This window comes from Salvelinus fontinalis, unplaced genomic scaffold, assembly GCF_029448725.1.
Source record: "Salvelinus fontinalis isolate EN_2023a unplaced genomic scaffold, ASM2944872v1 scaffold_0502, whole genome shotgun sequence".
NCBI classification, from domain to species: domain Eukaryota; kingdom Metazoa; phylum Chordata; class Actinopteri; order Salmoniformes; family Salmonidae; genus Salvelinus; species Salvelinus fontinalis.
In genome coordinates, this window is record NW_026600711.1 from 43,276 (window position 1) to 57,827 (window position 14,552).

Consider the following 14,552-nt stretch of genomic DNA (forward strand, 5'->3'; position numbering starts at 1 on the left):
AGACTGAGCTGTATATATCTCTCTGGACAGACTGAGCTGTATATCTCTCTGGACAGACTGAGCTGTATATCTCTCTGGACAGACTGAGCTGTATATATCTCTCTGGACAGACTGAGCTGTATATATCTCTCTGGACAGACTGAGCTGTATATATCTCTGGACAGACTGAGCTGTATATCTCTCTGGACAGACTGGGCTGTATATATCTCTGGACAGACTGAGCTGTATATATCTCTGGACAGACTGAGCTGTATATATATCTCTGGACAGACTGAGCTGTATATATCTCTGGACAGACTGAGCTGTATATATCTCTCTGGACAGACTGAGCTGTATATTTCTCTCTGGACAGACTGATCTGAATATCTCTCTCTAGGCAGACTGAGCTGTATATCTCTCTCTAGACAGACTGAGCTGTATATATCTCTCTGGACAGACTGAGCTGTATATCTCTCTCTAGACAGACTGAGCTGTATATATCTCTCTGGACAGACTGAGCTGTATATCTCTCTCTGGACAGACTGAGCTGTATATATATCTCTGGACAGACTGAGCTGTATATATCTCTGGGCAGACTGAGCTGTATATATCTCTCTGGACAGACTGAGCTGTATATCTCTCTCTGGACAGACTGAGCTGTATATATATATCTCTGGACAGACTGAGCTGTATATATATATCTCTGGACAGACTGAGCTGTATATATATCTCTGGACAGACTGAGCTGTATATCTCTCTCTGGACAGACTGAGCTGTATATCTCTCTCTGGACAGACTGAGCTGTATATATCTCTCTGGACAGACTGAGCTGTATATATCTCTAGACAGACTGAGCTGTATATATCTCTCTCTGGACAGACTGAGCTGTATATATCTCTGGACAGACTGAGCTGTATATATCTCTGGACAGACTGAGCTGTATATATCTCTGGACAGACTGAGCTGTATATCTCTCTGGACAGACTGAGCTGTATATATCTCTCTGGACAGACTGAGCTGTTTATATCTCTCTCTAGGCAGACTGAGCTGTATATCTCTCTCTGGACAGTCTGAGCTGTATATATCTCTCTGGACAGACTGAGCTGTATATCTCTCTGGACAGACTGAGCTGTATATATCTCTGGACAGACTGAGCTGTATATATCTCTGGACAGACTGAGCTGTATATATCTCTCTGGACAGACTGAGCTGTATATATATCTCTCTGGACAGACTGAGCTGTATATCTCTCTCTGGACAGACTGAGCTGTATATCTCTCTCTGGACAGACTGAGCTGTATATATCTCTCTGGACAGACTGACGATTTTGCAGGTTTTCTTACTTACAAAGCATGTAGAGGTCAAATTTTTTTTATCATAGGTACACTTCAACTGTGAGAGACGGAATCTAAAACAAAAATCCAGAAAATCAAATTGTATGATTTTAAGTAATTAATTAGCATTTTATACCATGACATAAGTATTTGATCACCTACCAACCAGTAAGAATTCCGGCTCTCACAGACCTGTTAGTTTTTCTTTTAGAAGCCCTCCTGTTCTCCACTCATTACCTGTATTAACTGCACCTGTTTGAACTCGTTACCTGTATAAAAGACAGGTAAACAAGACATTTCGCTATACATCTGTGGGTAAATCTTACAATAGGTCCACATTGTAACTTGTAATGCTGCATTGTGTTTACACACCTGATGCTTTATTCAGTAGGTATTCATCAGGAGAAAGCAATGAGTATTCAAATCACAGTACAGACAGTAGTTTCACACACTAACAGAGACTAACAGAGTGTCTGGCAGGTTAGAGGCTGGGTTTAGTGTCAGGGGTCAGAGGTTAGGGGTCAGGGGTTAGGGTCTGGCAGTGACAGGTGATAGCAGCAGCAGCAGCTAGAGAGTAGTCAAGGCCAAGTGATGCTGCAAAGCGTTTCAATGACACTCCTTCATCGCCAACCAATCAGGTCCTCAGCCTGCTGCGTCTATCTGCGTGTAGCTCGGGGGAGGAACCAAAGACTGTCCAGTTAACGGCCGTCTGTCAGACCAAACACCTCAAGGCTTCAGCCTCCATGAAAATCACAGGGATCACAATAAAACAGCAATAACAACATTACATGTGTTATAACAGATGTTACAATGTGTTATAACAGATGTTACAATGTGTTATAACAGATGTTACAATGTGTTATAACAGCGTTATAGAAGTATGAGATGTTACAATGTGTTATAACAGTGTTATAGAAGTATGAGATGTTACAATGTGTTATAACAGATGTCACAATGTGTTATAACAGATGTTACAATGTGTTATAACAGCGTTATAGAAGTATGAGATGTTACAATGTGCTATAACAGTGTTATAGAAGTATGAGATGTTACAATGTGCTATAACAGATGTCACAATGTGTTATAACAGATGTCACAATGTGTTAATAAGTGTTATAGAAGTATGAGATGGTACAATGTGTTATAACAGATGTTGCAATGTGTTATAACAGATGTCACAATGTGTTATAACAGTGTTATAAACGTATGAGACGTTACAATGTGTTATAACAGTGTTATAAACGTATGAGACGTTACAATGTGTTATAACAGTGTTATAGAAGTATGAGATGTTACAATGTGTTATAACAGATGTCACAATGTGTTATAACAGTGTTATAAACGTATGAGATGTTACAATGTGTTATAACAGATGTCACAATGTGTTATAAACGTATGAGATGTTACAATGTGTTATAACAGATGTCACAATGTGTTATAACAGTGTTATAGACGTATGAGATGTTACAATGTGTTATAACAGTGTTATAAACGTATGAGATGTTACAATGTGTTATAACAGTGTTATAGACGTATGAGAACCATGTATATAATGTAGGATCATGTTAACAGACTGCTCTACCTGAGAGAACCTTTTCCATAAATACACTCTTTACTGTCATGGTCATACCATAGACATCCTACCACACGCATGTTAACAGGGTCATAGACATCCTACCACACGCATGTTAACAGGGTCATAGACATCCTACCACACGCATGTTAACAGGGTCATAGACATCCTACCACACGCATGGTAACAGGGTCATAGACATCCTACCACACGCATGTTAACAGGGTCATAGACATCCTACCACACGCATGTTAACAGGGTCATAGGCATCCTACCACACGCATGTTAACAGGGTCATAGACATCCTACCACACGCATGTTAACAGGGTCATAGACATCCTACCACACGCATGTTAACAGGGTCATAGACATCCTACCACACGCATGTTAACAGGGTCATAGACATCCTACCACACGCATGGTAACAGGGTCATAGACATCCTACCACACGCATGTTAACAGGGTCATAGACATCCTACCACACGCATGTTAACAGGGTCATAGACATCCTACCACACACATGTTAACAGGGTCATATCATAGACATCCTACCACACGCATGTTAACAGGGTCATAGACATCCTACCACACGCATGTTAACAGGGTCATATCATAGACATCCTACCACACGCATGTTAACAGGGTCATAGACATCCTACCACACGCATGTTAACAGGGTCATAGACATCCTACCACACGCATGTTAACAGGGTCATAGACATCCTACCACACGCATGTTAACAGGGTCATATCATAGACATCCTACCACACGCATGTTAACAGGGTCATAGACATCCTACCACACGCATGTTAACAGGGTCATAGACATCCTACCACACGCATGTTAACAGGGTCATAGACATCCTACCACACGCATGTTAACAGGGTCATAGACATCCTACCACACGCATGTTAACAGGGTCATAGACATCCTACCACACGCATGTTAACAGGGTCATAGACATCCTACCACACACATGTTAACAGGGTCATAGACATCCTACCACACACATGTTAACAGGGTCATAGACATCCTACCACACGCATGTTAACAGGGTCATAGACATCCTACCACACGCATGTTAACAGACAGACAGGGGAGTCAGAACCATAGACATGTTAACAGACTGTAGCAGACAGACAGGGGAGTCAAAACCATAGACATGTTAACAGACTGTAGCAGACAGACAGGGGAGTCAGAACCATAGACATGTTAACAGACAGACAGGGGAGTCAGAACCATAGACATGTTAACAGACAGACAGGGGAGTCAGAACCATAGACATGTTAACAGACTGTAGCAGACAGACAGGGGAGTCAGAACCATAGACATGTTAACAGACTGTAGCAGACAGACAGGGGAGTCAGAACCATAGACATGTTAACAGACAGACAGGGGAGTCAGAACCATAGACATGTTAACAGACTGTAGCAGACAGACAGGGGAGTCAGAACCATAGACATGTTAACAGACAGACAGGGGAGTCAGAACCATAGACATGTTAACAGACAGACAGGGGAGTCAGAACCATAGACATGTTAACAGACAGACAGGGGAGTCAGAACCATAGACATGTTAACAGACTGTAGCAGACAGACAGGGGAGTCAGAACCATAGACATGTTAACAGACTGTAGCAGACAGACAGGGGAGTCAGAACCATAGACATGTTAACAGACAGACAGGGGAGTCAGAACCATAGACATGTTAACAGACTGTAGCAGACAGACAGGGGAGTCAGAACCATAGACATGTTAGCAGACAGACAGGGGAGTCAGAACCATAGACATGTTAACAGACAGACAGGGGAGTCAGAACCATAGACATGTTAAAAGACAGACAGGGGAGTCAGAACCATAGACATGTTAACAGACAGACAGGGGAGTCAGAACCATAGACATGTTAACAGACAGACAGGGGAGTCAGAACCATAGACATGTTAACAGACAGACAGGGGAGTCAGAACCATAGACATGTTAACAGACTGTAGCAGACAGACAGGGGAGTCAGAACCATAGACATGTTAACAGACAGACAGGGGAGTCAGAACCATAGACATGTTAACAGACTGTAGCAGACAGACAGGGGAGTCAGAACCATAGACATGTTAACAGACAGACAGGGGAGTCAGAACCATAGACATGTTAACAGACAGACAGTGGAGTCAGAACCATAGACATGTTAACAGACAGACAGGGGAGTCAGAACCATAGACATGTTAACAGACTGTAGCAGACAGACAGGGGAGTCAGAACCATAGACATGTTAACAGACTGTAGCAGACAGACAGGGGAGTCAGAACCATAGACATGTTAACAGACTGTAGCAGACAGACAGGGGAGTCAGAACCATAGACATGTTAACAGACAGACAGGGGAGTCAGAACCATAGACATGTTAACAGACTGTAGCAGACAGACAGGGGAGTCAGAACCATAGACATGTTAACAGACTGTAGCAGACAGACAGGGGATTCAGAACCATAGACATGTTAACAGACTGTAGCAGACAGACAGGGGAGTCAGAACCATAGACATGTTAACAGACAGACAGGGGAGTCAGAACCATAGACATGTTAACAGACAGACAGGGGAGTCAGAACCATAGAGATGTTAACAGACTGTAGCAGACAGACAGGGGAGTCAGAACCATAGACATGTTAACAGACTGTAGCAGACAGACAGGGGAGTCAGAACCATAGACATGTTAACAGACTGTAGCAGACAGACAGGGGAGTCAGAACCATAGACATGTTAACAGACTAGCAGACAGACAGGGGAGTCAGAACCATAGACATGTTAACAGACAGACAGGGGAGTCAGAACCATAGACATGTTAACAGACAGACAGGGGAGTCAGAACCATAGACATGTTAACAGACAGACAGGGGATTCAGAACCATAGACATGTTAACAGACTGTAGCAGACAGACAGGGGATTCAGAACCATAGACATGTTAACAGACTGTAGCAGACAGACAGGGGATTCAGAACCATAGACATGTTAACAGACTGTAGCAGACAGACAGGGGAGTCAGAACCATAGACATGTTAACAGACAGACAGGGGAGTCAGAACCATAGACATGTTAACAGACAGACAGGGGAGTCAGAACCATAGACATGTTAACAGACAGACAGGGGAGTCAGAACCATAGACATGTTAACAGACAGACAGGGGAGTCAGAACCATAGACATGTTAACAGACAGACAGGGGAGTCAGAACCATAGACATGTTAACAGACTGTAGCAGACAGACAGGGGAGTCAGAACCATAGACATGTTAGCAGACAGACAGGGGAGTCAGAACCATAGACATGTTAACAGACTGTAGCAGACAGACAGGGGATTCAGAACCATAGACATGTTAACAGACTGTAGCAGACAGACAGGGGAGTCAGAACCATAGACATGTTAGCAGACAGACAGGGGAGTCAGAACCATAGACATGTTAGCAGACAGACAGGGGAGTCAGAACCATAGACATGTTAACAGATTGTAGCAGACAGACAGGGGAGTCAGAACCATAGACATGTTAACAGACAGACAGGGGAGTCAGAACCATAGACATGTTAACAGACAGACAGGGGAGTCAGAACCATAGACATGTTAACAGACTGTAGCAGACAGACAGGGGAGTCAGAACCATAGACATGTTAACAGACAGACAGGGGAGTCAGAACCATAGACATGTTAACAGACTGTAGCAGACAGACAGGGGAGTCAGAACCATAGACATGTTAACAGACAGACAGGGGAGTCAGAACCATAGACATGTTAACAGACTGTAGCAGACAGACAGGGGAGTCAGAACCATAGACATGTTAACAGACAGACAGGGGAGTCAGAACCATAGACATGTTAACAGACAGACAGGGGACTCAGAACCATAGACATGTTAACAGACTGTAGCAGACAGACAGGGGAGTCAGAACCATAGACATGTTAACAGACTGTAGCAGACAGACAGGGGAGTCAGAACCATAGACATGTTAACAGACAGACAGGGGATTCAGAACCATAGACATGTTAACAGACAGACAGGGGAGTCAGAACCATAGAGATGTTAACAGACTGTAGCAGACAGACAGGGGAGTCAGAACCATAGACATGTTAACAGACAGACAGGGGAGTCAGAACCATAGACATGTTAACAGACTGTAGCAGACAGACAGGGGAGTCAGAACCATAGACATGTTAACAGACTGTAGCAGACAGACAGGGGAGTCAGAACCATAGACATGTTAACAGACAGACAGGGGAGTCAGAACCATAGACATGTTAACAGACAGACAGGGGAGTCAGAACCATAGACATGTTAGCAGACAGACAGGGGATTCAGAACCATAGACATGTTAACAGACTGTAGCAGACAGACAGGGGATTCAGAACCATAGACATGTTAACAGACTGTAGCAGACAGACAGGGGATTCAGAACCATAGACATGTTAACAGACAGACAGGGGATTCAGAACCATAGACATGTTAACAGACTGTAGCAGACAGACAGGGGATTCAGAACCATAGACATGTTAACAGACTGTAGCAGACAGACAGGGGATTCAGAACCATAGACATGTTAACAGACTGTAGCAGACAGACAGGGGAGTCAGAACCATAGACATGTTAACAGACAGACAGGGGAGTCAGAACCATAGACATGTTAACAGACAGACAGGGGAGTCAGAACCATAGACATGTTAACAGACAGACAGGGGAGTCAGAACCATAGACATGTTAACAGACAGACAGGGGACTCAGAACCATAGACATGTTAACAGACTGTAGCAGACAGACAGGGGAGTCAGAACCATAGACATGTTAGCAGACAGACAGGGGAGTCAGAACCATAGACATGTTAGCAGACAGACAGGGGAGTCAGAACCATAGACATGTTAACAGATTGTAGCAGACAGACAGGGGAGTCAGAACCATAGACATGTTAACAGACAGACAGGGGAGTCAGAACCATAGACATGTTAACAGACAGACAGGGGAGTCAGAACCATAGACATGTTAACAGACTGTAGCAGACAGACAGGGGAGTCAGAACCATAGACATGTTAACAGACAGACAGGGGAGTCAGAACCATAGACATGTTAACAGACTGTAGCAGACAGACAGGGGAGTCAGAACCATAGACATGTTAACAGACAGACAGGGGAGTCAGAACCATAGACATGTTAACAGACTGTAGCAGACAGACAGGGGAGTCAGAACCATAGACATGTTAACAGACAGACAGGGGAGTCAGAACCATAGACATGTTAACAGACAGACAGGGGACTCAGAACCATAGACATGTTAACAGACTGTAGCAGACAGACAGGGGAGTCAGAACCATAGACATGTTAACAGACTGTAGCAGACAGACAGGGGAGTCAGAACCATAGACATGTTAACAGACAGACAGGGGATTCAGAACCATAGACATGTTAACAGACAGACAGGGGAGTCAGAACCATAGAGATGTTAACAGACTGTAGCAGACAGACAGGGGAGTCAGAACCATAGACATGTTAACAGACTGTAGCAGACAGACAGGGGATTCAGAACCATAGACATGTTAACAGACTGTAGCAGACAGACAGGGGATTCAGAACCATAGACATGTTATCAGACAGACAGGGGACTCAGAACCATAGACATGTTAACAGACTGTAGCAGACAGACAGGGGAGTCAGAACCATAGACATGTTAGCAGACAGACAGGGGAGTCAGAACCATAGACATGTTAGCAGACAGACAGGGGAGTCAGAACCATAGACATGTTAACAGATTGTAGCAGACAGACAGGGGAGTCAGAACCATAGACATGTTAACAGACAGACAGGGGAGTCAGAACCATAGACATGTTAACAGACAGACAGGGGAGTCAGAACCATAGACATGTTAACAGACTGTAGCAGACAGACAGGGGAGTCAGAACCATAGACATGTTAACAGACAGACAGGGGAGTCAGAACCATAGACATGTTAACAGACAGACAGGGGAGTCAGAACCATAGACATGTTAACAGACTGTAGCAGACAGACAGGGGAGTCAGAACCATAGACATGTTAACAGACAGACAGGGGAGTCAGAACCATAGACATGTTAACAGACTGTAGCAGACAGACAGGGGAGTCAGAACCATAGACATGTTAACAGACAGACAGGGGAGTCAGAACCATAGACATGTTAACAGACTGTAGCAGACAGACAGGGGAGTCAGAACCATAGACATGTTAACAGACAGACAGGGGAGTCAGAACCATAGACATGTTAACAGACAGACAGGGGACTCAGAACCATAGACATGTTAACAGACTGTAGCAGACAGACAGGGGAGTCAGAACCATAGACATGTTAACAGACTGTAGCAGACAGACAGGGGAGTCAGAACCATAGACATGTTAACAGACAGACAGGGGATTCAGAACCATAGACATGTTAACAGACAGACAGGGGAGTCAGAACCATAGAGATGTTAACAGACTGTAGCAGACAGACAGGGGAGTCAGAACCATAGACATGTTAACAGACTGTAGCAGACAGACAGGGGATTCAGAACCATAGACATGTTAACAGACTGTAGCAGACAGACAGGGGATTCAGAACCATAGACATGTTATCAGACAGACAGGGGACTCAGAACCATAGACATGTTAACAGACTGTAGCAGACAGACAGGGGAGTCAGAACCATAGACATGTTAGCAGACAGACAGGGGAGTCAGAACCATAGACATGTTAGCAGACAGACAGGGGAGTCAGAACCATAGACATGTTAACAGATTGTAGCAGACAGACAGGGGAGTCAGAACCATAGACATGTTAACAGACAGACAGGGGAGTCAGAACCATAGACATGTTAACAGACAGACAGGGGAGTCAGAACCATAGACATGTTAACAGACTGTAGCAGACAGACAGGGGAGTCAGAACCATAGACATGTTAACAGACTGTAGCAGACAGACAGGGGAGTCAGAACCATAGACATGTTAACAGACAGACAGGGGAGTCAGAACCATAGACATGTTAACAGACAGACAGGGGAGTCAGAACCATAGACATGTTAACAGACTGTAGCAGACAGACAGGGGAGTCAGAACCATAGACATGTTAACAGACAGACAGGGGAGTCAGAACCATAGACATGTTAACAGACAGACAGGGGAGTCAGAACCATAGACATGTTAACAGACAGACAGGGGAGTCAGAACCATAGACATGTTAACAGACAGACAGGGGAGTCAGAACCATAGACATGTTAACAGACAGACAGGGGAGTCAGAACCATAGACATGTTAACAGACTGTAGCAGACAGACAGGGGAGTCAGAACCATAGACATGTTAGCAGACAGACAGGGGAGTCAGAACCATAGACATGTTAACAGACTAGCAGACAGACAGGGGAGTCAGAACCATAGACATGTTAGCAGACAGACAGGGGAGTCAGAACCATAGACATGTTAACAGACAGACAGGGGAGTCAGAACCATAGACATGTTAACAGACAGACAGGGGAGTCAGAACCATAGACATGTTAACAGACAGACAGGGGAGTCAGAACCATAGACATGTTAACAGACAGACAGGGGAGTCTGAACCATAGACATGTTAACAGACTGTAGCAGACAGACAGGGGATTCAGAACCATTTACTTAACTAAAAATTATTTAAAGCACAACTTAAGTCGTTTTTTGGAGTATCTGTACTTTGTCATCCTCAGGAATGTAGCGTCAATAGTTAAACCCTGTTTCCCTCCCCTCCTATCAGACGACGGTGTTGGGAGGGTTGGCTCTGATTGGTAGTTATACCCTCTCCCTCCCCTCCTATCAGATGGTGTTGGGAGGGTTGGCTCTGATTGGTAGTTATACCCTCTCCCTCCCCTCCTATCAGACGACGGTGTTGGGAGGGTTGGCTCTGATTGGTAGTTATACCCTCTCCCTCCCCTCCTATCAGATGATGTTGGGAGGGTTGGCTCTGATTGGTAGTTAAACCCTCTCCCTCCCCACCTATCAGACGACGGTGTTGGGAGGGTTGGCTCTGATTGGTAGTTATACCCTCTCCCTCCCCTCCTATCAGATGATGTTGGGAGGGTTGGCTCTGATTGGTAGTTAAACCCTCTCCCTCCCCTCCTATCAGACGACGGTGTTGGGAGGGTTGGCTCTGATTGGTAGTTATACCCTCTCCCTCCCCTCCTATCAGATGATGTTGGGAGGGTTGGCTCTGATTGGTAGTTAAACCCTCTCCCTCCCCACCTATCAGACGAAGGTGTTGGGAGGGTTGGCTCTGATTGGCCAGGCCAGCTTCTTCTCCTTGGCCTCGCGGTCAAACGTGTCGTAGACGGAGTCTTTGGTGAGCGTCGTCTTGGTCGCCACGGGGACGTCCACCACGCCCACGTAGTTGTTCTTGGCCACGCGGGAGCTGGCGGTGATGGTGTAGGCGTTGCTACGGTAACACTTCATAGAGGACGTGCAGAAGGTCTCCCTCATGCCGCGTCTGAAGTTAGCGTTGTAGACGGAGTAGAGGGACGGTTTGGAGGCGGCGGAGCTGAACGACACCCACACCACACAGCAGAAGACCAGAGCCCCTTGTCGGCTGGGGCCCGGGGCCTCACTAGGGTGCCACAGCTGGACCACGTAGAAGGGAGTCCAGGTGACGAGGAACACCACGTTCAGCATGAGAAACATCTTGATGGTCTTCACCTTGGTCCTGGGGACGATGTTCATGGTTCTCCTGACCGTGTGTCCGTCTGCGCCCATCCTCCAGATGTAGCGGACCACACGCTGGTAGAACCACGCGATGAGGACGGCCGGGACCAGCAACCCCAGGAGCAGGTGGGCGGAACCGTACACCACGCCGTCCCAGCTTCCCGCCGGCAGGAAGAAGTCGCAGTGCCCGCCCCCGTCCGCCGCCGCCGCCTCCGAGCCGTAGAAGAAAAGACAAGGAGAGACGAAAGCGGCGTCCAACATCCAGGAGGCCAGGATCATCCTCTTCGCTTTCTCCCTGGACACCTTGAAACTTAGTGGGTACACGATGGTGTAGAAGCGGTCCACGCAGATGGACAGCAGAACATACACCTGGACACCAGGACACAGGTGCTGCAGGTAACGAACAGCCTTACAGGCGGCAGCGCTGAGAGGCCAGCCTCCGCAGGTCACCTGGAGGAGGATGAAGGGAGCGCAGCCCAGGGACAACAACAGATCAGCGCAGGCCATGGACACCACAAAGTAGTTAGTAGTGGACTGACTTCTTCTGCTACGGTGGATCACCACACACACTAGAGCATTACCCAGGATGGAGACCAGCCACAGGAGACTGAACACCAGCCCCAGAACAGCCACCTCCGCTGGGGTGAGTTCATACGACACCTGGGTGGTGTTCTGGAGGCCGGAGGAGGAAGAGGAGGAGGAGGAGAGGGCATCGTGGTTATAGAGGAAGGGTGTGGCTGAGCTGGTGTTGCCATTGTCTGAGAGGTTAAAGGTCATGGGGAGGGTAAAGGAGGGAGAGAGGAGGGACAGGAGGGAGGGCTTGATGCTGTCTGTTGATTGGGCGTAGACCATGCCGCTACCGGGAACTGCACCACAGGAGAGCTGCAGAGACAAACACACAAACAAGGTGTTGTGAGATGGAGCAGACATGGAAAACTTACTAAACAGTAGGTAATAAATATTACTATCTGCATTGTATGTGATATATATATCTGTACGGAAGAGGACATTCAGGGAGATAAGATACCGAGCCTTCAGAAAGGAGTCCGGGACCTTTTACACATGTATGTGATATATATCTGTACGGAAGAGGACGTTCAGGGAGATAAGATACCGAGCCTTCAGAAAGGAGTCCGGGACCTTTTACACATGTATGTGATATATACCTGTACGGAAGAGGACGTTCAGGGAAATAAGATACCGAGCCTTCAGAAAGGAGTCACACCCCGGGACTTTTTACACATTTTGTTGTGTGAATTAAAAAAAATATTAAAATGGATTAAATCCAGATGTGTCACTGGCCTACCCCATAATGTTAATTTATGAATGATTACCTCTTCTCTGTACCCCACACATACAATTATCTGTACGGTCCCTCAGTTGAGCAGTGAATTTCAAACACAAAGACCAGAGAGGTTTTCTAATGCCTCGCATAGAAGGGCACCGATTGGTAGATGGGTAAAAAAAAAAGCAGACATTGAATATCGCTTTGAGCATGAAGTCATTAAGTACACGTTGGATGGTGTATCAACACACTCAGACTACAAAATAAATAGTAATATTGTTTTATTGTCACATATAATGGAAAAGGTGCAGTGAAATGTGTTATTTTACAAGGTCAGCCATCGGAGTACGGCTCTCCCGGAGCAGATTAGGGCGAAGTGCCTTGCTCAAGGGTACATCGACAGATACAGGCGTCGTCCTTAACTCTGGAAACCACTCAGGGAATTCACCATGAGGCTCAAGGGCACATCGACAGATACAGGCGTCGTCCTTATCTCTGGAAACCGCTCAGGGAATGAGGCCAATGGTGACTTTAAAACAGTTACAGAGTTTAATGGCTGTGATAGAACTGAGGATGGATCAACAACATTGTAGTGACTCCACAATACTAACCTAAATGACAGAGTGAAAAGAAGGAAGCCTGTACAGAATACAAAATACTACAAAACATACATCCTGTTTACAACAAGGCACTAAAGTAAAACTGAAAAATGTTTGGCAAAGAAATGAACTTTATGTCCTGGATACAAAGCGTTATGTTTGGGGGCAAATCCAACACATCACTGAGTACCAGTCTTCATATTGTCTAGCATGGTGGTGGCTGCATCATGTTATGGGTATGCTTGTCATCGGCAAGGACGAGGGAGTTTTTTTTAAGGATAAAAATAATCGGAATAGAGCTAAGCACAGGTAAACTCCTAGAGGAGAGATCAGTCCTATTCTAACCTGAGGAGAGATCAGTCCTGAGGAGAGATCAGTCCTGAGTAGAGATCAGTCCTGAAGAGAGATCAGTCCTATTCTAACCTGAGGAGAGATCAGTCCTGAGGAGAGATCAGTCCTGATGAGAGATCAGTCCTATTCTAACCTGAGGAGAGATTAGTCCTGAGGAGAGATCAGTCCTGAAGAGAGATCAGTCCTGAGGAGAGATCAGTCCTGTGGAGAGATCAGTCCTGAGGAGAGATCATGCCTGAGGAGAGATCAGTCCTATTCTAAACTGAGGAGAGATCAGTCCTGAGGAGAGATCAGTCCTGAGGAGAGATCAGTCCTATTCTAAACTGAGGAGAGATCAGTCCTGAGGAGAGATCAGTCCTGATGAGAGATCAGTCCTGATGAGAGATCAGTCCTATTCTAACCTGAGGAGAGATTAGTCCTGAGGAGAGATCAGTCCTGAAGAGAGATCAGCCCTGAGGAGAGATCAGTCCTGAGGAGAGATCAGTCCTGAGGAGAGATCAGTGCTGAGGAGAGATCAGTCCTGAGGAGAGATCAGTCCTATTCTAACCTGAGGAGAGATCAGTCCTGAGGAGAGATCAGTCCTATTCTAACCTGAGGAGAGATCAGTCCTGAGGAGAGATCAGTCCTATTCTAACCTGAGGAGAGATCAGTCCTGAGGAGAGATCAGTCCTATTCTAACCTGAGGAGAGATCAGTCCTGAAGAGAGATCAGTCCTGAGGAGAGATCAGTC

At 45.9% G+C, this 14,552-nt stretch overlaps 1 protein-coding gene across 1 annotated transcript in view; it reads right to left on the reverse strand.

Annotated features, from left to right (window-relative positions):
• Positions 1-1,671: 1,671 nt before the first annotated feature.
• gpr19 (G protein-coupled receptor 19) overlaps positions 1,672-14,552 on the reverse strand; it is a 31,560-nt gene continuing 18,679 nt past the window's right edge. Inside the window, exon 2 of the mRNA XM_055914284.1 lies at positions 1,672-12,469. Within this exon, the coding sequence (XP_055770259.1) occupies positions 11,138-12,439 (1,302 nt within the window). The 5' untranslated portion in view covers positions 12,440-12,469 and the 3' untranslated portion in view covers positions 1,672-11,137. The remainder of the gene's footprint in view (positions 12,470-14,552) is intronic.